We start from the raw sequence: 25,748 nt of genomic DNA on the forward strand, positions 1-25,748 counted from the left end.
ATAATAAATTTTTTATACACTATTTCATGTACTTTGAACAAAAAATATTTTATCATATGCAGATGAATATAAGAAATTTCAAGAGCCACACGATGACTGTGTTGTATCCGAATTCGCGTTATAGCGGGGTTGCACTGTAATTAAGTTGTGAATTCTCTTCAACCAAGAATCGAGGAATATGAGCAAACTGGCCTAGTATGGCAGGAAAAGGAATAGTCATAGTGGGGCAGTAATAATATCAGTCTCAGTAGGAATTTGAGAGCAGCTAGAATGACATAAATTGTATTAAGTTGTGAAATTGTCATAGCTAGTTCTTTTGAATTTCAAGAAATAACATTTGACACAAAAAGAGTTACAATACTGGTTGATCGCAGGAGAAAACCTGACATGCATTTAGGTAAGGTACTATATTATATAGTTTAAGGAAAGAAAATAGCTCCATACCTGTATTGTACATTGGGAAAAGTGCACAGCCTGCAACCAAGATATTGATGACCAAAGAGGCTAGGAGAGGGTGGAGGAAAAAGATACAGAAATGCTGACCTATCACCAGAAGTAACATGTGATGCTGTCATGCCAGCCATCTGAGTTTGATCTGCCACTCGATCATGTGATGAAATTTAGTATAACAAAACGGCTAATTAAATTTTGCATAATTTTGTAACTACATTCCTGGAAGAAAGTGAATTATTCACATTTCATATTCAATTTCATTTTGTGTACTTAATTGATTAAATTGTTGTATTTTACAAACAGGAGCTTGTGTTATTCTATTTTATATCTATGCTCAGATAACTGTTATTTTATCCCTTAATTTCATCTGACAGTCCTTATTACAATTATTTTGGCAATGGGAAAAGGGCCTTTCCAGTTCTGGACATTATCAACAAAAGTTCCAAAATTAGTGAGACAAAAATAAAATTTTAATGTAAAGCAAGTACTTGCAACTAAAAATTTATCTTTTGTCAGCTCTCTGGTACACTGTCCCTTTGTCGCTATCATCAAATTACTGCAATTTTTAAAAATTCTGATGAATATATATATCAATCTTATTAGAGTTATCAGCTTATATTTTTGGAGTCCATCCTCACATTCATGATGAGCTCCGCTATTTAAGCAGATGTTCTGCAAAAGCCTCATGGACAGTTGCATCCGTTGATAGATGAGGCCCCCGGAGTGGTCCAAAGCACTCGATGTTACAGATCACTGCCATCTCACCTCTGTTTGCGTGGGTTTAAGTCTCATGCCTGGCCAATGTGGGTATATGAGAGAGCTTGCCAGTAGCTTCTCGTGGGTCGGTGGTTCTTTCTGGGGTTTACCCAGGTTCTTCCTCCACCATTTATACTGGCTGCCATGTATAGCCCATCTTGTACTGAATAAATGGCATTAAACCCTATAACAACATCAGTTGATAAACGAAGGGAGGATTTCCACTGGTCAAAACATAATCATGTGATCAGACCCAATTGCATTTATTTCTGCATAAAGTGTACGAACCTCTGAAAATGAAATAAAAATGGTGGGTTTATATTTTTTTGAGAAAACTGAATAAACAGATTTGACAGAATCAAATAACACATCTTTGCCGAATATAAATACATCCTTATTTGAGTAGATTTGAACAAGAAAAGCTGGGAAACTCAAAATCTGCCAAGAACACTGGGGCTACAGCACTTTCACTGCAGCTCATTACAAATGAATTTAAAACTATTGGTAAATGGATACAGGGAATGGGAGGAGGGGGGTTCAAAGACTAACATCATAACAACCGGATTCACAGTCTTACAATGTAAGATACTGACCTTCATAGTTACAATGTGGGGTGGGTGGGAGATGTGCAACACCCCTCTCATAACTGCCTTTGTCAATGTCTTGCACTATTTGACTACTGGAACCCACATCACTACAACCATTTGCTGACAGTATTCATTTCATTTGTAAGTAGCCCCTATAGGTTGTTGTTGTTGTTGTAGGGTTTAATGCCATTTTGCAGCACACGATAGGCTATACATGGCGGCCAGTATTAATGGTGGAGGAAGAACCCGGGAAACCCCCAGAAAGAACCATCCACCCACAAGAAGCTACTGGCAAGCTTTCTCACATACCAACATCGGGTCGGAAGTGATCCGTAACAGAGAGCACTTTAGACCACTCGGGGCCCCGCCCCTATAGGTAACGTAAACTGTTAATCAACACAAGAATAGATTTAAAGACGCAAACATTGGTTACTCGTCTGACTGGACAATAATGATTCGGCCAAGTCACAATGAATTCATGATAGCATCAAATCCAATTTTCATTTGTATGCCAAACAAAATAACATATCTTTTGCTTTGAATATTGAACTTCTACTCAGAAAACATATGACAATTTAGATATAAGATTAAGACCATGATGGGGAATGTTCAAAACCTTAGATCACATACAATTTGGAGAATTTCTTGTTTGATACTGATTTAGCTATTACGCTGCAGATGGAGAATTCCGTTCTATAAATAGGTACACAGCAGACGCCTCATCAAGAAAATTCCGAGCTTAAACAGGCTCTAAACCTAATATAAAATATCTTTAAAGCTTACGCAATGCCTCTCTGGCATTATTTGCATTGTGATTTGGCAAATGACAGTTTATACCATGATAAACTCAGAAAAAACATCATTAAACATTTAAATGTTATTGTACCTATTGTACATCCTAACTGTAACAACATAATAAATCTTATTATTTGTACATACTATACAACCTCATTATAATGTTTATTCGTACCTACTGTAGAGCTGCCAACCCTCCAGACTCGCAGTTAGTGAAAAGAGAGATAAAAATTTGTGAATTTGGAGATAGTGAAAAATTATACCATGACACTAGCTCCATCAACTTTGATAATTGTACCACATTATATTAAAATCCCCCAAAAGAACTAAAACACAATATTTCCACTGATTACATGTACAAATATATTTGCAGCTGAATTTACTGATATACACAAACTTCACCCTATTTTTTATGATATGATGCTGTGGCAGACTTTAACTTCCTCAATCAGGCCATGGTAAATTTGTTTTCAAAACAGTTCAGGCTTCTTGCCTGCTGTTTAATCTTGGTGACTAAAATTGTTGAAAATTTTCAAGACCTATGAGGGTACTAAAGTTTGTCTTATTTTTCCAATCGATATGAAACACTCTTTCATTGCCACTGTTGCTGATCTTCAACTGAGAAAGGCAGGTTATATTCAACAAGAAAACTCATAAACAATGCTTCAGCATTGGTAGCTTGGATGACTTGAGTAGGTGGCTTCAAGTACTCCAGAGCTGAATTCTGCTGTAAGTGCTCTTAATTTTCCCTATATCTACATGCTTTTTGCTAGCAGTGTGCTTTTCACATCTTCTGCCACATGCCCACATATTTATTATTATATAGTATATGTATGACATAAATAAGCAACGATAAAAGCCCCTGTGTACATTCCCAATTCTAACATCTATGGCATACTACTGTGTGAAAAGCATACTGGTAATGTACATCGATGTTTGATGGCTGAATGCAAGTCCATTTTTTGGTGTACAATCTCTTGCACACTACTGTGTGAAAAAACATACTGGTACTGTACATCGATGTTTGATGGCTGAATGCAAGTCCATTTCTTGGTGTACTTCAATCTATACTTCACTTTTTGTGGAATACATATCTTCTCCCTTAGAGGTGAAAACATTTTAACTGTAATGTACCTTAATTACAAAACAGAAGATGAACCATCAAACGATTAACGATTAGCGGTGTCAGTGCATACACAGCAAAACAAAATATGAACTCAAGCAAATTACGACACATGCTAATCATTCAAAAATTCCTAGACTCAAGAAAGCTGTCTTCATTTAGTGTTTGTTTTAAAACATTTCCAGTTGCAACGTGTATGTATATGTGCCAATTACACACAAAAAATCAGTATGGTCCCGGTTTTCTTCACGAACAATTGTAAAACTTCTGTTCTAAATACATGTATATATAATATACTTTACAATGCTTGCTACAGGGATAACTGTAACAACTGGATATAGTTCTACTAACATCACAACTAGCAACATGGGGCTGTTGTTGGCACCAGTGACCACTGCTGCTAGTTTGACCAGCACTTAACAGGATAAACTTATTTTATTCCTGATTTAAACCGATTGAGAAATTAGAAATTCTTGACTTTTTTGCATGTGGCGTGAATCTGTGAATCGCTATCACGAGTCAGGAAATTCATGCCAAAATTGTGAAGGTTGGCTGATCTGCTGTGTGTTTGTCTGATTTGGATTTTTAACGTAGCTTTACAATTTTCAGTCATATCGCTACAATTTCTGCAGTGTAGCAGTTTATAGTGATGTCTAACACTGGGGCATCATGATGTCCCACCCAGTCACATTATCCTGACAACAGGCCGACCAGTCCTAACACTAACCTCTTAATGCTGAGCGCCATGCGAGGCAGCTGTTGGCACCATTTATATAAGTTTATGGTATGACTCAGTCAGGGTTTCGAACCCACGACCTCCTGCATCTAACCACTCATACCTGCTGTACATACTCACTGTAACAATATAATAAATGTTGTCATTATTTTAGATTCTGTACATCCTCAATGTAATGAAATATTGTTATTTGTACCTACTGTACATCCTCACTGTAACAAGTTAATAAATGTGATCACAGCTGTACCTACTGTACATCCTCACTGTAACAAGTTAATAAATGTTATCTGAACTGTACCTACTGTACATTCTCACTATAACAACATAATACCGGTAAATGAAGTTATTTATACCTACTGTACATTCTAACTGTAACAACACAATAAATGCTCTATTATTTGGTGTTCCAGAAAGGTGTGGAATTTTCAGTTATGTACAAATTATCAACAAGTGTCATTATTTAATAATTCCTCTTTTCAGATTTGTTTTCTCTTCAAAACTGATAAATAACACTACAAACCATGCATTTTACAAGTTCTTTTTTTTAAACATTGAGTCTCTTATAAAAAACTGATAGTTCAAAATATATTCCACTAATGAAAATCTGAAAACCTTTTGAAAGATTGTTTTTATATAACATATGCTACGCCTTTTTTATGGACTTCAATTATGTAATTTCTAATCTACTATTTTATACACATTTCAAAAGAAATTTATAATGGTTTATCTTCCTGAAGTGTGTTTCCATATTTTACCTTTACCATTGTTGAACCCTGCAAACAGGATAGCAGGCTTCCATCAATGTTGGGCAAATTTCAATGAAATCCTGACACATGGGGCATGCTTTGGATGATTACTTATAACTCAAACATTGCCCACTGGAAATTTTTCATGTCCACCATATTTTGGGGACAGGGTCTCTGACTCACTGGATAGTAGGTGCATCTACTTTTACTTTTGGAACTTATCTTAAAATTTGTACTATATGGCGATGATTGCAGACACTGTTAAACCCTCAACCTACACCTCGAAAATGTCACACCGCCAGTGATATTCCAAGAAAGAATCAGTCAACAACATTACAGGCCCTATGTTCTCAATAATAATAATAATAATAATAATAATAATAATAAAGACTTTATTTAGAGAAGGTAACTCAGTTACAGAACTAATCTAACTTGAGGCCAATCAAGAAACTCTTACTGTTTCCTTCAAATTAGTGAATTTTGTTTCCACTGGCAATGTTAGTAGTTATAAGCAGTAACCCATACATACACACATATGAATGAAGAGTAAAACCCTGGACACTCACAGAGCAAAATAGACTGGTTAATCTGCACTATCCATGTCCTGGTGTTATTTAAATTATTGCCATGGTCATATCTAGATGCTGCATATGGTGTACTCAAATGGTAAACTAATAAAAATCAAAGATTAACAATCATAACTAACACAACTGATTTTCCATTGTCCTGAAATAAATCTTTTATTGCTTGCATATAGTGGTGTTAACTTTCAAAACATAACTGTATGTTTAAGCAAAACAGGATATGCATTTTTTTTTGGTCAGTACTTTCCAAGACTTTTCTTCTTCTACAAAGGAAAACATATTACATGTACTAGTAGTGTAGCTAAGGGTTGTAATTTATCTTCATTCCAAGACAGGTATCTTCAAAGTATGTTTCCCCATATATCCAATTTGAATGCTTAACTAAAAGCCTAAAAAGTTTTCCATTTCATTTTAAATTTAGTGCATCTTATGCTAAAACTATTAACTACCATACTATACATCCCAATTCATAACAGCCATAATTGCAATCGATTCACTGTCAGTGCTGCATTATAATATCTTATTAATGTATCTTGCAACAGTTGCAAACGTGTTGTCAAAGGATGGGAGACTGAACTGACTTTCCCCAACTCTTTCTATAGCTTGCAGTGTATCTCTACGCTACCATGTTTGATCTACAATGCATTCATTTGCAGGTGTAAGTCATTTTTCATCAAACACCAGCAGCTTCCTGCTGTTTCTCTGATTTAACAAAAGACCACCTCACACTGGAACATGAATCATCTAAGTACTTTAAAAATGGTTTGTAATGGTACAACTGACAAAGGATAAAACATAATTTTTGTTTATCATACTTATCTTCTTGTTTATCAGTGTACTTACTTTCTTGTACATCATGGCAATCCCCAAATAATATTACATAAGGATATGAGTTTTCACACTGCATATCAGTGTTTTCATGATTCATTATTTATATGATGCAGTACAGTATATACTCATGTACATGTCCAACTGCAAATTGTGTCTGTATCTGCTGTTGCAGTGTGCCAGCAGCACATATCATGGTCTATGTATGCTTGTTCCACTGATCAGAACTAATAAACTGCATAGACACAGATCTGTCAGTGTATTATGCAAAAGCAGACCTGGATCTGTGCAGTTTACAGTTGGACTCTAAATTATATGTGTCTATATGTGACCTCATCTTCCCAACGGATATGGACAATACCATCATTGGAAAAAGCAAAACAAAAATGAGAAAACAATTGCATTGCAAGTCAATTAAGACTGCTGATGTAAGACACAATAGAACACTAGTCTGAGTGCTTAATGAGGCTCAAAAGGATATGAAAACATGAGTCATTATCACATAGGTCTTCATACTTGAAAATAAAAGTTATCCTTCCCTATGACAGTTTATGCAGCATGCTCCCACGTAACACAACACCATGTATTATGAAATGTGTATAGCACAAACTACACATTATAATTTAGTGAACTGCTTGTAGTACCTAGGTTATGGCAACTGAGAATATGTGCAAATATTTCATGAACTGTAGGGCTCAATATTGCCATCACAATATACGGCAATACAAAGGATTTATTGCAATATGTATTGATATGTAAAGCTGCCTGTGCTACTATTTTTAAAACCTGAAAGAAAACCACCTGCCTGGTATCACATAAATTACACTGAACATCGTAATCATTTCAATGAGTCCATTGTTTGCGATGGCACTAAAAGACCTGAGGTCTTGTGCAATGAAGTTAACAACTGGAACTTTAATAGAGACTGATCACAATACAAACTGAGACCAGCATTTGGATGTGTACCATGCAAAAACTAGTCAATCATGGAACAATCTGACTTCCTTTATAAAACACATCTCATGTAATAACTTCCAATGGCAAATGAAGGAGCAAGTTGTTGCTAAAAGCTTAAAATGTTGTGATGTACTCAATTAAGAAAGCTATTCTAATAATGAAAAGAATCAGAAGATTGAGATTGCGGAGGTGGATCAATAGAAAACGTTTTCAATCCAAATAAGGCCCGTATGAGGTTCCTATGATGTCATTTGGCCTTTGCAATAAACCAGCAACATTCAAATGGCTTATGGACACTGTCCTGCAGCATTGCAGTGGAATATTTGCCTCATACATCTGGACCCCACCTTGGTTATAGATAAGAGATTATGCTCACCAACTCAGATGAAGTGTTAGATTGGCATAGGCAGGGCTAAAACTCAAGCTAAAAATTGTTGCTTGTACTCCAAGAAAGATTTTTTTTTATCATGTCATTTCAGTGGAAGGTATCTTGACTAACCCAAAGAAGCATAGCACTGTACAAGTGTGGCCAATTCCTCCTGTCAGTCTCCTTGAGGATATATCCTTCTTGGGTTTGCATAGCTACTACAACCATTTTACACCAAAATTTGCAGACATGGCAAAGCCTCTAAACAAACTGGAAGGAAGCAAATTTGTCTGGATGAAATCAAATGATGATGAGAAAGAAAGCAATCATAAATACAGGCCTGACAACCTTAACAAAATCATCTCAATAAGGTGTAACAAAATATCATGTACTGCTAGTGTCAAACTGGAAAATGTGTATTTAAAAAGTTCGGTATTCCAAACTGATGCATCAACGATAAACAATATGTTAATCTGAAAAGTTCGTAAAGTGCACATACACCTAATTTACTTCCAGTACAGTTGTGCAAACTTCAGTTCTAAACCCTATACAGTAGAACCTGTCTTGAAAGACCACCTCTTTTGCCAAAAAATTATGGTCTCTCAAGACAGGTGGTCTCTCATAACAGGTCACAATCCTATATAATCAATAAATTTGTGCACTGAGAATGTGGTCTCACAAGACAGGTGGTCTCACATAGCAGTGGTCTTTCAAGACAGGTTTTACTGTATACTCAATGGCTTATTGCTATGTCATTCTTGGATTTATTTTCTTCATCTCACATTACAACAGCAATCGTGTATCGTGCCACATGAAATACTCAAATCGACATGTGATGTTCTACAAACCCAATTTTGTCCCTTCCTCTTTTATTTAGAACAGTCTGAATATTCACCTTTATTCTTCTGTACTGATTATTAAAAAATTGTGATTATTTTTTCCTTTCATCTTTAACATGCATCGGTAGCTGGATAATCAACAGTTTTCATCATACTGACACTCCAAATGGAAAAATATGTACAGATTAAAGCATTTGGGGCACTAGTGTGAAATTAGTCTAGTTCTCTGACCAATTCCACTAAATATAATACTAAATATAATATGAAACCTGGATCCAAATAAAAAACAGACAAGCAAATTATCCGGATTTTACCACAACATATTTCCATAGTTTTCTTTGTATTCTGTAAGTCTGTATTTTAAGGGTCAATTTCATAAGACTTGCAGCAAAATTGTAAGGGTTGACAGTTCTGTAAATACGATGAGCAAAATAAATTCAAAATATCCTATAAGTTTTATCACAAGTACAAAAAATATTAAGTTCCAACCGAATTCCAGTGGTCTTCCAAATAAGTTCAAATGCTGAATGTGTTAATGTGCCTGTAGTTTAAAGCGCTTGGGGCATGACTGTGAAGTTAGTCTAGTTCTCTATCGGTAACTCCACTAAATATAATACGAAACCGGATCCAAATCAAAAATGGACAAGCCAATTATCCGGATTTTACCACAACATATTTCCATTGTTTTCCTTGTATTCAGTAAGTCTGTATATTAAAGGTCATTTTCATATGACTTGTGGCCAAATTGTAAGGGTTGGCAGTTCTGTAAATATGATAAGCAAATTAAATCCTAAATGTTGTAAAGTCCAAATACATACAGTTCCATCTAAATTCCATTGGTATTCCAAATAAGTTCCAATGCTGAATGTGTTAATGTGCCTGTAGTCTCAAACATGACACTGTACTATTTACCTGGAGTATGATGATGTACTAAAGCTTTGATGTAACGCAACAATGTAGTCCAAAAATACTTGTGCAATTTACTATAATACCAAATCTATGTTCCAGACCAAGAATATTATTATTGCACTTCGTATTTCCAGCAAGTAATAATTTGCATAAATAATTCCACCCAAATGAAAAAGAGAACAAAACAATAACAGTGATGTTGTTATTGTTGTTGTTGTGGCCAGTATTAATGGTGGAGGAAGAACACGTGAAAACCCTGGAAAGAACCACCGACCCAAGAGAAGCTACTGGCAAGCTTTCTCACATACCCACATTGGGTGGGTGTGGTTTGGATTTTTAACATAGCTTTAACAATTTTTCAGTCATATCGCTATGATGTCTTAAGTGTGACAGCTTATAGTGATGTCTACCACTGGGACATCATGCCGCAGACATGTAGCATGATGTCCCACCCAGTCACATTATCCTGACACCAGGCCGACCAGTCCTAACACTGATCTCTTAATGCTGAGCGCCAAGCGAGGTAGCTGTTAGTACCATTTTTGTAAGTCTTTGGTATGACTCGGCCAGGGATCAAACCCATGACCTCCTGCATCCTAGGCGGATGCTCTAACCACTAAGCCAAGAGAGCGGTTCATACCCACATTGGCTGAATCTGACACTCGACCAGGCACAGACAAAGGTGAGATGGCAGTGATCCGTAACAGAAAGCGCTTTAGACCACTCAGGGCCCCACTTCATGATGTTAAGGCAAGAATTAATAATTTTCCAAGTAAAAAAACATTATATAAAAAGCTACGACACAAAAAAAGAATCTGGATGAGAGTCAAAAGTTCATTTCAGGAACATTCTAAGTTGTCAAGAAGATAAGGACTATTACTAAAATGATAATAAATAACATATCAAACATAAGGTACAACAGGTTTTCCATGAGGCGATTCCAATGTCCTAGGCTGTCCTAAGATAAATTTATAATGATCCTAACATTTAAAAATATACTCTTACAGGAAATTTTACTTATATACACCACTTCCTCGATAACTCGCCAACCCGCTTATAACGCAGGGTCAGATGTCGATCCCATTTTTTAAACCCGAAAATACTCCAAAAATTGATCCCTATTTGTTGAACTTGAAGAAAATTGTGATCAAAATTGGTCACGGAAACTTTGATGTATCGTTCGTTTTATCATCGAAAGCGGTAGATAGGACCTGGAAATTTTAATAACACTATGAAATATCAAATTTAAAAATAGCTCATACAATTTTTTTACATTTTCTTTCCAAACAAAATTCCTAGTACACTGCAATTAATAATATGTAAGGAAATTTTGATCAATGAAAATGTGACTTACGCTGAGTGGAGCAGTACTTTAATAAACACAAATTAAATTTAAAATAAATTATCAATTGAAATTTGTGTTCTAGTTCCATATTTTAGTTCCTTGTGTAATCATCATAAATGCAATGCGTCCTCTTGTAATTAAACGTAAAATGTGTCAATCTACCGTAACAGTTATGTCCGCAAGTGTTTCTCTGAGAACCTAATTAAGTGACAACCGTGTTTTGATAACTGACTTGCAGAGGTATTTGTTGTATTGTTGCACTGAATTAAAAGCTGGCCTCCTTTGTATTATCACGTTAATTATGTCTTTTGAATTAAAAAAAAGGAGGTGGAATAAAAGAAAAGTTAAAAGGCACAAAAGTTGGACTAATGTAAAATCTAGCAGCTTCGATCGTATGTCGGGTGAACTCACTTCATTTGATCAATCAAACTCTTGTTATAAACGTTATTGTGTATGTAACATAAACTACCTTAAATTAAATGACTCTTTCATAACTGTGATTAAAGATAACAAGGCAGCCACGCGAAATTAATACTTAGCAAAATAAAGATCTTGATTTCACAGATACGGACCATTGTGGGCAAGTGAGTTTCAGAGAATTCTTGAACTGGCACTTAGAGATATCCTCAGGGATGATAAGAAATTTCATTACTACTTCCAATGAAATCATGACATCAATATTATACTAACTGAACAGTAAAAATTTGAGTTTCGACGGATACGTGTCACGAAATAAATGTTGTGTTTTTGAAGAAAAAAAGGAATCTTGTTTGGTGGTGTATCAACAGTAGTCTAGTTCCCAAATTGTGGACTACCGATTTGGCAAGATACTATTAAACACCATTATGGGAACCAGACTCATCAAGAAAACAAAAAGCAGTGACGTAATACACAGATTTTTCGTGTACACATGATGGTTGTTCAAACCATTCGGAACGATCTTTCATACGTTGGATATTTTTAAAATAAATGTTATTTAAACAGAATAACGAATAACTTCATGAGAAAAATCACGTTAATAAAAAATATTATCATTGTGATTGTAAAATTAGGATTCAGTCATTAAATAGCCCAGTTCCCTAAAGCCACTCATCCCTATGGTTTTCTCGATGTCAAAGCAACTTTTTTCATTCTGGAGGTCCCTCAGTAAGTCGTGCCTCACTTATAGTGCTGTCTATGTTTGTGGACCCTGTTGCACACAAGTTATCGAGGGAGAGGTGTATTATGCTGTTTACAAAATAAATATTACTGTTCATATACAACATGAACTTGATTTCAGACAAGGTCAAATACAGAACACAAATGCATATAAAATGTAATCATTAAGAAAAGCCAACAAATAATACAAATTACATAAAAAATAACAGTTAATTTTAGTTTACAAATATTGTGGTCTATGTTCAATTCATGGGTTTTCTTATCAATCTTTCAAAAGTATGGGGGAAAAATTATGCTGACAAAAGTTAGCTATAGCTTCTATGAATGCATGGTTTTAGTATATAAAATCAATCAGTTATAAATAAAATAATGAAAACACTGGCCCATATACACAAATCGTCAGCTAAAATGTTATCACTTGGCTGTAACAGCATCAGGTTCTAGTGGTCAGCCCCCAAACCATCTACAGTAATGACCTAAGAAGCTTGCCAGAGCAGTAGCTCATGAAGTATCACTAGTAATTAAAGAATTAATGAACTGTCATTTATATGTATCACAATTCTCACATTTATAATACTAAAATGCCTGAATAGTCAGAACCACCTCCCGACGCTCAAATGCTGATACATAAAATCTCTACCCTGCAGCAAGGCAACATTAAATATCTAAGCTTTTATTTTATATTAAAAATGCAGCAAATTATCTTAAATTAAATTGCTGTATTGAATAACATGTACAGTTCAAAATTCTAAATTCTTACACTGGATTTAATTAAAGGACTCATTTAGGAGCCATAAATCATTCATTCTCAAATGTCAAAATCAAAGGAAATCCATTTTTAAAAATTCATTAAAATATGAATTTCCAGTAATTTTATATGAGCCTGAATGACTACATACTCACTGTCAACTGTTAATGTCACTTACATATACCACCCCTTCTATACCTCTCCCTCGATAACTCACACACATCGAAGTCCAAAAACAAAGACCACACTATAAGCAAGGGTACGTGTTACTGAGGGATCTCCCCAAAATCTACTAGACAAAAGACATTCAAAGAACCGTGGGATTCGGGGGACTGGGCTGTTTAATGGCTGAATCCTCATTTTATAATCACATCATGAACAACCATCAATAAAGCACTTTTTTCTGATTAAGTTGTTCGATACGCTGTATAAATCACATTTATTTTCAAAATTTCCAACACCTGTTCAGATTGATAACTCGATTCCAACAGGTTTCAACAGCCAAAACGGTACGGGATAATATTTGTGTATAACATCACATCTTTTTCCTTTTGTTGATTAGTCTGGTTCCCAGAGAGGTGTATAACAGATTTTGCAAAACAAGGAGTCTATGAAGCTTGAACCAGACTAATGATGATACACTACCAAACAAGTTTCCTTTTTTTTAAATAAAAAACGCAACATTTCATGAGACATCATCTATGCAAAAACTCATTTTTTTAAATTGTTCAGTTAGTAAAATACTGATACCATGATTTTCATTACAAGTAAAAGTGAAACTTATCATCCTTGAGAATATCTCTACATGTGAGTTCCGGAATTCTCTGTAACTCATTTTCCCCCACAATGGTCTATGTGTGTGAAACAAAGCTCTTTATTTTACAAAGTACTCATTTCGCTTGGTTGCATTACTATCTTTAATCACAGTTATGACTGAGTAGGTTAATTTAAGGTAGTTTATATTAGAGTATGTACACAATAACATTTATAACAGTGTTCAATTGATCAAATGAAATGAGTTTACACGACATATGACCAGATCTGCTGGTATTTAAGCATGTAGGATTTATATGCCTTTTAACTTTTTTGTTTATTCCACCTTTATTTGCTTCAAAAGACAGAATTAATAAGATAACAGAAAAGGAGGCCCACTTTTTATTTAGTGCAACAATACAAAAAATGTTTCTGCTATTCCGTTATCAGAACACTCTCTGCACTTAATTAGGTTCACAGAAAAAAACAACTGCGGACATAGCTGTAACAGTTGATTGACACATTTTACGTTTAATTAAAAGAGGACACATTGCATTTATGATGATTACACTTAAAAGGAACTAAAAGATGAAACCAGAACACAAATTTCAATTGATACAAAAAATTATTGAATTGGTATTTATCTATCAAAGTACTGCCTCCACTAGGCATAAGTGGCATTTTAATTGAGTATTGTTAATTTTGGTGTACTATGAATGCCATTTGGAAAGTTGTTGTTGTTGTTATTGGGTTTAACGCCATTTTTCAGCACACAATAGGCTATATATGGCGGCCAGTATTAATAGTGGAGGAAGAACCTGGAAAAACCCCAGAAAGAACCACCAACCCACGAGAAGTTAGTGGCAAGCTTTCTCACATACCCACATTAGCTGAATCCGTGACTCGTACCCACGCAGACAGAAGTGAGATTGCAGTGATCCGTAACAAAAAGCGCTTTAAACCACTGGGCCACTTGGGGCCCCTCATTTGGAAAGGAAATGTTGCGAATTTTATGACTTCGTTTTAAAGTTGATACTTCACAATGTTTATTAAAATTTCCAGGTCATATCTACCATTTTTGACACAAAATCAAGCAATATATCAGTTTCCTTTCATAATTTTGATCATGATTTTCGTCAAATTCAATAAATAGGAATACACTTTTGGGTATTTTCTGGTTTCATAAATGGGATCCATGCCTGACCCCACATTCTAAGCAGATTCACGAGTTATCAGGGTGGGAGTTATCAAGGTAGCGGTGTATCCACTGCCACAGTTAAGCAGTTTGGCAGATATAATAAAGGCCTAACAATATAAGACACCAACCCTGTTATGTATGACATGGGGGCAGGGAGATCCAAAATCTTACTACCTGACCATTTAGTGATGTCTAGGACATTACATATAAAGTATATACAGGCGCACTCAAGTGATTTCATTTTTCAAAATCTGTTCAAGACATTTCAGCTGCTGAAGAGAAATGTTAGCTGAGGAATGACAAGGATGGTTGAACAAGGGATTAATTTACCTAGAAAAAACAAATATTACTAATCACATTTGGGCAAATGTTATTATAGTATTCTCTTACCCACCATTGCTTTGTACGCCCAAAACAATTTGAAATACAATAAGGGCAGAAGACAGTACAAGACCCCAAACCACCCAGTAACAATCTGGTTATAAATGAAACATTGACAAGTAAAATGACCATTTTACACATTTGTTACATATCTGTTATGCTTTTCATTTTTTAAATCTGTGGATGGCATAAACAAAAGGTATTGTAAGCAAAGACTGTAGACACACTTAATTTGAGAAATTACACCACCAGTTCATCTTGCTTGTGTCTCAATAAATCAAATGGCAGTCAACAGATTTTTGAACAAAAACCATTTGAGTTTGGATATACTTCTCAGTGGAAAAAGATACCAGAGCAAGTACAGAACAATTACAACAATTAGACTAATCTGTGCAACTAAGTCAATATGGGGTGCAACTATTGAGATACCTCCCATACATACCAAGGTAAACATTTTTTTTGCAGAACTACATAGTGTTTTGTAAGGAAAGTTTAATTTCAATTGGACACATTTAGTTCCTATACCTAACAGGTCCTACATGGATAAAAAGAATTCTCACCTCTGCAAATTAAAAGAGTACCAGCATGTAAAGCTATCCTAGAAGTATGAGGGTATATTCATGTTATGTCTCATTAAATGTAGATCCAGCAACTGAAAAGTAAATTCCTGCGGAAGTCTGAAGCTGGGCTATGAACATGCTATATCAACTTATCATCCGTGTTAAGAACTCGAATCATCAAACCATAATGGGGTGGGGACGGGCGATGACCATATAGCCTCAGTAAACAACGGCAATCTTTAAAAGTGCACCATGTTAAGTATATACATAAAAAAACATCAGATTATCATCAACTGGAGCAATATATAGGATGGAAGTAGTCTAAAGACTGATAAATGTACAAAACTGATACCAGCTGTTTTGTTTGGGATTGTGACAACGAACTTCCGTTTTCAAAAAAGAAAGTAAGGGAGACAATTGAAGTTCAATGAACTCACCTCTCGAATTATCTTACAACTCTTGCAAGGTCCTATCTGACCAAAAAGGGCTATTATCAAATCTTCCGTCACTGACGGTTCCAAGTTTCCGACGTACCTGAGAAAGATATTGTACAAATTAAGTCAGTTCAACTTCAAATTTGGCTTATCAAATGCACAATGAGACAAAAAGTTCAAGATATTTAAAACCAACTGGGTTTAAATCACGATCGTAACGCAGAAAGAAGAATTTTGAAGGACACGTACAAGGTTTTTGGAGACGTTTCTTCCCCCATTTTCTGTAAATAAAAAATAACTGTTCGGTAGGGTTTAGTCGTCTGTTTTCTAGAAGTTTAGATATATTACTTCAACGAGATGGCGACCACACACAGGAAGTTGAGATACGCATGCGGCCCATTGGATTGTGGGAATAAACCGCCGAGATTTCCGTTTTGTTGACTACGTATGCACTCGGCTGACCCCAAATCAGCTGATAGCACCATGGTGCGTTTGTCCAAAGAAAACCAAGATTTTTTAGCCGCAACAAATTATTTAATATAATTTTAAACTTAATGTAGTTTTTTAATTGAATATGAAAACGGTATAACAGTGTGTATTTATTTTATCCATTATATAAATATAATATTGATTTATATGAAGATTAGTGTTGTTGTTGCAACTTTTTAGTGTTGTTGTTGCAACTTTTAAGTATTATTATCAACAATTCAAATGGACCTCCCTAAACACAGTAATGGACAGTAATGTTTAGAAATGGAGACGAAATTAAAGCAGTGTTTAAAAAAAAATTAAAGTAATGAGCAAAAATAATCATTTTGCACATACAGTATTTATTATGGGTTTTGTTGAATAATAAAAATATTGCGTGTAATGATTGTTGTTGTTCATCCACTGAGGTCGCTCTTACGGTTCGTTAATGGAACACCACTTGAATGTACAGTAGGACAGACCATACCATGGGAGGAAGTATGTATGTATGTATCTTTGTGTGTGTGTGTGTGTGTGTGTGTGTGTGTGTGTGTGCTAGGAGTCGTTTTTATTGTTCAAAATACGATTTTAAATCGTCACAGTAATGGAAGAAAATTCTGTAACGTAAAAGAATTTAAATGATGATACATCATTTATTATAACCTATAGGCGTATGCATACAAAATAGAAACAACAAATAATACCAATAAATGCATTCAGGCCTAATATATTTCACATGTTTGTTTCATCTTAAAAGTATTTTGTTATGACGTTATTTATAGGCTGCGTGTGTTCGTATGCTGATCTGCAAAACTGCGATCGTCGCACAGTTTCTGATCATTTCGCGCAACTATTAAATTTGGAATATGTAAGTGAAATTCGAAGAAGAAACAAAGTGAATATTTCTCGTGCTTTTAACGTACAAGTCAAAATTTAAATGCAATAAAAAAATGTTTTTTTATTCTTTTTTTGTTTTTTGATTGAAGGCATATTAATGCTGTCTAACAGATTAATATTGCAATTTTTAAAAAAAATGCTCTCAGTGTGGAATAAGTGTTAAATTAAATCTGGTCGTCACTAATACGTGTTATCCCATGGGATTATAGATATTGACCATTTTCTGCAAGCAAAGCGAGTATAAGAAACATTTTTTTCCCCTTATTCTAAAAGTAATGACAGACAAAAAATCTTATTTCATACTTTAGAGCAAGTTGTTTGTTATGCACATAAGTAAATTATTTTCTCCTTTATTAATTACGTTAAATTATGATAGGACATCCATAATTATAAATTATGTGTATGAATTTCTGAAGAAAAGCCCAGATTTAATAGGGATAAAGTAAATACGTGTTGAGAATCAATCAAACTGTAAACTTGCTAACAAGTGTCTGTGAGAAGATTTTTATTATAATCAATTTTGTTGGTTCAAAATGTTCTAAAAATAAAATTTTAATTTAAGCATCGATATATGTGCATCGGAAACGAAAGATTGGTGAAAGGCATGCAAGTTTTCTTTAACATTCTATTTTAGATAACTAATAAACGTATTGTCGTTGTCGAATCATTTTGTTGAATGAAAGGCACACAATTATTTTTACTCTTAGCTTAACTTAGGTTAACTTCTGATACTGTAACTGACCAAACATTTAGCTCACCGCACTCCCTTTATTTTTCCGGTAACTGACCAATTTAGCTCACCCCATCTCTTTTTTTTCTTCCTGTAACTGACCAAACATTTAGCTCACCGTATCCCCTTTATTTTTTCCTGTTTAAATTATGAGTTACAGCTGAAATTTCAGAGAAGTCTAAATCACACTTAGGCCCACTGTTCACTAGGTAAGATCAAACATTTTACAAGATCAGCTTGAGTCACACTGGTAATGATCGGGGTGAAATTGTCTTTCGAATAAAATTTATATTTGCTGACGCAGGCCTTGCTATCGTAAATCTCACTAAAATAAATGCGGATGATAAAATTCTAAAATTCTGACAGAAAAATGACCAAAACCTGATTGATATAAGCGAACGATCTTGCTCTATACCGCCTTCACGACCCTGTACAAGTAATTAACATTACGCCCTAGGGTTATATCATGAGAATGGTAATTTTCAAAATATCCAAAGTTTTAACATGGGAGGACTTTATGGACCTCCTCCCACATGTAAAATCTAATGTTAAATTAATCACCTATACCCCAAACTATAAGATGAACAAGCACTTTGTAGTGTACAAAAAGGCCACATATACTATCTAACACGACGAATGAAGTGATCAACGAACGAGTCATCTAATATCCAAAAGCACAACTTCAATTTGCTGTGTGTAGTGATCATTGCGCCCACATATCCTATTTAACATAATGTGTTTAATGACCAACACGAAGCCAGCTATTATCCTGGCACCAGATAAATGCCCACCCACCCCCCATTTCCCCAAAAAATAAAAAGGCGTTTTGATGTGTTTGTGTATCCCCGAAGATGTGTGTGTTTGTATTCTTTTGGATAAAAGAATTTTAATAAAGAATTTATTTATTCGCAAATTATTGATGGGGTATTTTTTTTTCATAGTGTTATCTAAAGGGTTCTTCTTCCGAACTAGGTTTGTCCCTAGTCGGAGTTTCTTTCCTTGTTGTGGAGCAGTGACATTTGCCAAGGTCCCATACGTCCTGTGTATGCCATACGTATGTTGCTATATTGTTTGTGTGTTATAGATGTATATGTTAGGACAGCAGTTGTATCAAATTTCCCTCGAGTTTTCATTTTCTGTTTTCGGTATGTTTAAGAAGAAGAGATTTGCTTGGTATATTTATTTGTGGACTGTAATCTATTTTTGTTAAATTATTATTTTGAAATCCATGAGTTCGAAAGAGAATCGGTGTCTTTATATAGCATACAAGAAATCCTACTGTTTTTATGTATGCGATTTAGTGTGTCGATTTTCTTTTTCCTCAGATTTGATTTTAAAATTACAGGGATGTACTCAGTAAGATGATGCATATTCTGTATCTTTTATTTTTATTTTTGGAGTACAGCCCTGTTTAAATTACCCCATACTGGTATACTTTTCTTCCAAAATAAACTTGCTGTGATTGTAAAGTGCGACTAATTTTTAAGTGTGTTGATTGTCTTCATATTGCCTTGCAAAGCATCCTTCGCACAGTTGATCCTCTGCTCGATTGACCATATATTTTTGAATTTTCGATATCACATCTGATCTTCTCTTCCTACTACCATTAGAAAAAGTTGTTGATGCTTTGTTATGCCAAGTGATGTACATCTGAAAGCTTTCATTTCTGCTCTGGTTAATCTCTATTTTGAATTTAATGGATTTTGTTATTTCACTGCCACTTTTATTTTTGGAATAGCTGTTTATTTATTGTCAAGTTTATCACTGTGTTTTAAATATATCTTTTCAAATTAATGCCTCTTATGTATTTGAGGATTAAGCCTCCCAGTATAAGCCAGCTATTAGCTGCATCAATTAATTTAACAGAATCACGTTTATGTACGATTGTCGAGAATAACATCTGCGTTAATTGATTAATCTGGTATTCCATGTCCATTTGTATCTTAATGTTCACAAAAAAATCTAAATCACTCATACTTCCCAAAGGCATGTCTCTCATTATTCTATTTAACGACTAATAAGAAAGAGTTCCGTTCAGGAAATCCTGCTGTTTAATATTAATGTAAACCATACGTTGCTGAGATAAAGTGACGTTTAGCACATCTATTGTACTGATATTGCATTGTTTATCCTAGCCCTTTGTAATTGCTTATAATAAATTCCTTATATTGCATAAAAACAATCTTAGTTAAAGAGTTTAACGTGACGGTGGTGGTTTGCTTATCGTTATCTATAGGATGATTGGCTACGGGGTTATTGCCCGGATCGAGTAAATAATAAAATAAACTATGAGGTTTATAGATGGAATATATGGAGATCTGAACAAAACTATAGAATAGAACAACACGGGCCCTGTATGTCAAATAATATAATTTAATCAATTATATAAACAAAATAAAACTGAACGCAACAGTTGAAGGATACGCGTCTCTTAGAAATAATTACCAAGTTTATAAAAATGCAAATAGCCGTTCTGTATATACAAATGAGACAAATTTCATCATGAAATCGGGTGAGTGATCGAACTCGATTGCTCAGTATGCCTACATGACCTGGTTGATTGTCGATCATTCTAAATTCAACGTTGGCGGCAGGTTAGAGTCGTCGTATTCCTTTTCTTCCTCTCTCTTCGGACCTCTTTCAGGTCATCAATCGCAATTCGGTTGTCCACTCTCTGCCCTCTTTGCATAGAGATATATATGGAGCTATTTCCATTTGTAAAACAAAAAGACAACTTAAATATATGTCTGGATTTTACTTCTGGTATAGAAACTTATTCCTTCTCTCGTTACGCCAGATATCTTCATATTGTAATTCAACAGACACTAACGCTAATATGGGTTAGTTCTTAGCCTGACAGCGTATACACAAACCCAAATACAGGAGATTAATGTATCTCCCTAACGGCTATTTGACATCTCTAACTGAACTATGACATAAACTAACATAATAAACCAGAACGCCCTTCCGTGAACTGCAAATAATTTTAATTTGTCGGCGGCATACTCTCGATTTCTCATATAAAAGAATCCACGTCTTCCTATACAAATGAATCAATGAAATTCACTTCTTTCTTAACTACATTATTTGCTAACAACCCATAGGCACAAGATTTCCAGGCATTGTAAGATAATTTCCTAGCCTAAATAATTTATATCAATGAAGATCGACAAATTCAAACAATTCTCTGAAACTCTTATAAAATGTAATTAATGAATTTCCTAGAACAAAGGAGTCGTGTAGCATTTAAGAATAATAAATGCAAACTATTAATTTCCGAATCATATCAATGAAAAATTGATGTATAAATTTAAAACAAATAAATTAAAACAAAAAAGTACCAACTCATATCAATGGACGAAGTGTATGAGATGGAGACAAATACCTTTTGCTTTCAAGACTTTCTCACTCCCGTCGTAGCAGAATCTCTCTGGTGTGTGTGTTTCCTAGACGAAATTCTATGTTTTAAGTATTCTCTCTCGAAAAACTAGTGTATATTTCTGCGGAAAGTCATAATATTCTCAGCCTCCGGTAGAGTAGAAAGTATTCTCTCGCTATAAACTGTCAGATTGACGGGTGTCTCGAAGCCTGAGGTACAGTGAATCTTAAAGGTACCATTAATATAGGTTAAATGTATCTAACCGAAAATTAAAACACGACGATCCAGGTTTGAGTAACTCCTCATCTTTTAAAATTTTCTTAATAAACCAATTTCCGGAAAATCTCGTCACATCATCATGGCACTCTTTTAACCGGAACAAAATTGTCTTTGTCTTTGTATCGTTTCCACTCTGTCATTTTTCGATATATAAACCCCAAATTAAACTTGCATCGTCCACCTGTCTGACCGTTATCAACAGACTCTAAAAATCTCACGCCCCGAGCCAGGGACATGAGACTCCATAGCCTACCGACTTAATAGCGTCCTAAAACCCATTTGTCAATTTAATTTGTTACGTGTTGCACTGACCGCGGCAAGATTCACTCAGTAATGTGCAGACATAACATCTAACAAAATTCACGCTGTTACAAAGAAATAATTTTGAACTAGCAAAGACTCAAAAACTATTGAATAACTTTCAATTGTTTGTATCGATTTCTTGTTATTGAATCAAAGATATTTAACGTTGTAATCTTTGATGTATAATTGTTACTCCTGCTAACGAGAACGTTCGAGTTGAATTTTATGCATTCAGCATCTCTATTTAACCATTTGCCGTCGATCACCACTTTGACTTTATTCACGAATATCTTATCGTCGTAAAACCTTAAAACAGTTAAGAGCATTTGCTTCATTCGCGTCATTCATTTAGCAAAATATGGCGTGTCTCGTGCCATTGGAAATTTTCATATGGCCAATCAGCAAAATATATTTGTTGCAACAATGTCGATGGATTACTGTTTCTTTTATCAACTGGATTTTTCAGGTAAACTTCTTTTTTAGTTAGCTCGTTGCTTGTCGAGGGGGGGGGGGGGCTTCTGAAGAGTTGTTGTCTTACAACTTTTCGTTTCTATATACGAGTCATGTAAACAGAACACAGTTAAGTTGTTCTCTTTAGTTTGTAGCTGTGAATGAAAAGTTTGAGCACGGAAAGTACAAGCTCTACTCTTTTAGTCTAATGCTTCGCGTATCCTGTATTTCATTCAGTTTATTCTCTTCCTTCATGTATCGTGCTGAAACTGGGTTGGATTGTATTTAGCGAACACACTTAATGGTCACCGGCCATACCCTAACCCATTTTCTTTTTTACATCAGATTTGTTTTACATGATTAAAAGTAGTTATACTCGCACAAAAAGAATTTTAAAAAAATATAAAGTGTAAAGAAGACTAATAATTTCATTACTCGAAATAGAAGTATACAACCCTGTTACTTCCCCTTATCTACGCTTTCCCACCTTTAGAGGGCGTCAACCGGAAATGACGTACTTTTATCCCCATCAAGACGAAGTACATGCTTCTTGTTGTCGAAAAATAAAACAATATAAACTATGGATAGGGAACATTTAGATAAATCTATTGAAAAATAATTTACTGTTCAGCCATATATCGATGTGCGTGCACGACGCTTTAGACTGTGTCGCTTTGAAAACTGTTAAATTGTTTAAATTTATTTTAAAAATTCCTGTGAATACAGGTAAAAAAAGAATCAATGCTGGCTTTCATATGTCGGTCGATTAGTAAATAGTATAAGCAGCAGTAACTTGCTATAATACTATTTTTTAACCCATGCTTGCGAAAAGATTATCATTTGCACTCAGTGAATTTATTTTCAAATAATGATTTTTATTTGCGAGATACCGTCGTATAGTTAACCTTGATACAATACAATCTTCGTCATTTTGGACATTATACCGTATCATGCGTGAATAGCACGTGCCTTCAAGCAATCGGCTGATATTCCCGTCTCATTTGCGATTTTGTTATCTGACATAAGCGATACACACTATCGTAAGGATGCATACGCCTGCCGGCTTCTGCTACATATACGGAGTTTGTGGATACAGTTTGTTTCATTAATAAATTTTGCAGATGAAAAAGGAAGTAATAAATGATAACAATGCAAGGTTAGTTTCTTTCATTTGATTTTCAAATAAGCGTTTTGTTTATTTTTCTGTATCGTGAAGTGGGGGGCACAAAGTCAACAAAATTATTTCGTTTCTTAAATCTTTGGGCATATACCTTCATGAAAAAGTTTCACCATAAGTTCTGGGACAGAAAAAAAAATATTTTATCATGTCCCCGATATATACGGTAAATAAGGTATACATATAGAAAGAGTTTGATCAAAGTCTACACTATGCACGTTCAAAAAGTATTATGATTATTTCAAACATTAGCATTTTCCATTAGTATTTTCCATCTGTTGTTACATTATTGTACTGTAATCCTTTATTTCATATATTTGACTTACGCTCTTTCTATGCTTTTTCTCAAATGCAACATTAAACTTTCTACGGGATTTAGAATGATTTAGGAATTTACCATTCCTCACCCTATGCGATCCCACAGCATCAATGCACTTTTCTTGTGGCAAACAGGATCTTTCGGAAAAAGAAAGAACCCTTTTGTTACATCCATATGCAACACAGTGCACCATATTTGCTGTACAAGAGCACGATCTTAAAATATATCACATAGAGTTCGACGATTCCTCGTAACTGCTCAAATGCAACTACTGGACCGTGTTATACACGAGAAACGTTTAAGTACGAATGTAGTGGAGGTGCCCGGTATTGCCAACCGGTACACCCGCGGTATTGTTTCCACGCGTACCTACCACTGTACTTTTTCGCTGTGCATATACTTGTGTAGTTTCTGCTATTTAGAAATGTGCTGAAGTTCTCGAGTAATTTTATTAAGTATTTAATGATATTAACAGCATATGTTCATTTTTCACGACAAAAAAAATCACAAAATGTTATTTTTTTACAAGACAGGTGTATGTCACAAATTTTATTTTAATGCTCCAAAATAATTAATGATTCTTTAATCACATGTTTAACATGTGTCACGTATGCCAACACGATACCCAAATGGGATGTTGCGAAAGATATTCGAGTCAAAAACATTTTTTTGTGAAAATGTCGTATTAAAAATTCATTTTGTGATCAATTTAGCAGCGTATGTTTGAGTGTATTTCTTTGTAAGATTGAAAATCACCCTATTACTTCAAGCAGAGCATTTGCTTTCTGTTTGAATTTTACTTAGTTTCCTAAGTACATTAAATATTTCCTCTTTTGTTGAGTGTGTTATATGTTTACTGGCCGTCTTTAATAATTATTTTGCCCGGGTGTTTGGCATCCCATTAAAAATTCCGTACCTATTATTTCAATATCGTAGCTAGTGACTTGGAAGCTCCTTAGTCAACACGTCCTACTTTTATCAACACGCTCTCTAATGACCACACAATGCCATTCACAGGGTTTCAGCTATAGTTTAAGATTAATCATCCCACTTTTTAGAGTTACAGGATACAACTTATACATTAACATACCACATTTATCTACAATAAGGTACTAAACATTTACTTTTCAGGCGGTGGGCCGCAATTTTATTTCGATCTGAAATATTATTATTTTTTTTATCACAAGATAATTTCTTTATTAAATGATATAATGGATACAGTAGGATGTGTTTATTTTGCTATAAATCGTAGAAGGTATTTCTACAACTATTGAGAGACGAAAATTTAGAATAAGAACACGTGTCAGGTCCCTCATAAAGAAAATTAAATTATTGGGCCATATTATAATTGCGATATACCGTGGAACATTTGCGGTATGTTCAAAATACAACGGAATACCGCGATACAAATGTTGCGCGGTAACCAGCTATAGAATTATCTGATACGTATTAGGCATATTAAATATTTTCATAGGAACGAGTGTAATAG

The 25,748-nt window shown here is 34.7% G+C and overlaps 1 protein-coding gene across 4 annotated transcripts in view; it reads right to left on the reverse strand.

Annotated features, from left to right (window-relative positions):
- LOC149794932 (nucleolysin TIAR-like) overlaps nucleotides 1–16,645 on the reverse strand; it is a 250,754-nt gene extending 234,109 nt beyond the window's left edge. For 2 of the 4 annotated variants that reach the window (XM_089964587.1, XM_089964581.1), the window contains exons 1-2: nucleotides 16,507–16,645; nucleotides 16,261–16,357 (exon numbers count right to left, since the gene is read on the reverse strand). In XM_089964587.1, the coding sequence (XP_089820713.1) occupies nucleotides 16,261–16,357; nucleotides 16,507–16,535 (126 nt within the window). In that variant the 5' untranslated portion in view covers nucleotides 16,536–16,645. Of the gene's footprint in view, nucleotides 1–6,623; nucleotides 6,711–16,260; nucleotides 16,358–16,506 lie in introns of those variants that run through there. The other 2 variants (XM_089964582.1, XM_089964590.1) reach the window with 2 other exon arrangements.
- Between the last annotated feature and the right edge of the window lie 9,103 nt (nucleotides 16,646–25,748).

This window comes from Sinohyriopsis cumingii, chromosome 7, assembly GCF_028554795.1.
Source record: "Sinohyriopsis cumingii isolate HCF-2022 chromosome 7, ASM2855479v2, whole genome shotgun sequence".
Taxonomy (NCBI): Eukaryota; Metazoa; Mollusca; class Bivalvia; order Unionida; family Unionidae; genus Sinohyriopsis; species Sinohyriopsis cumingii.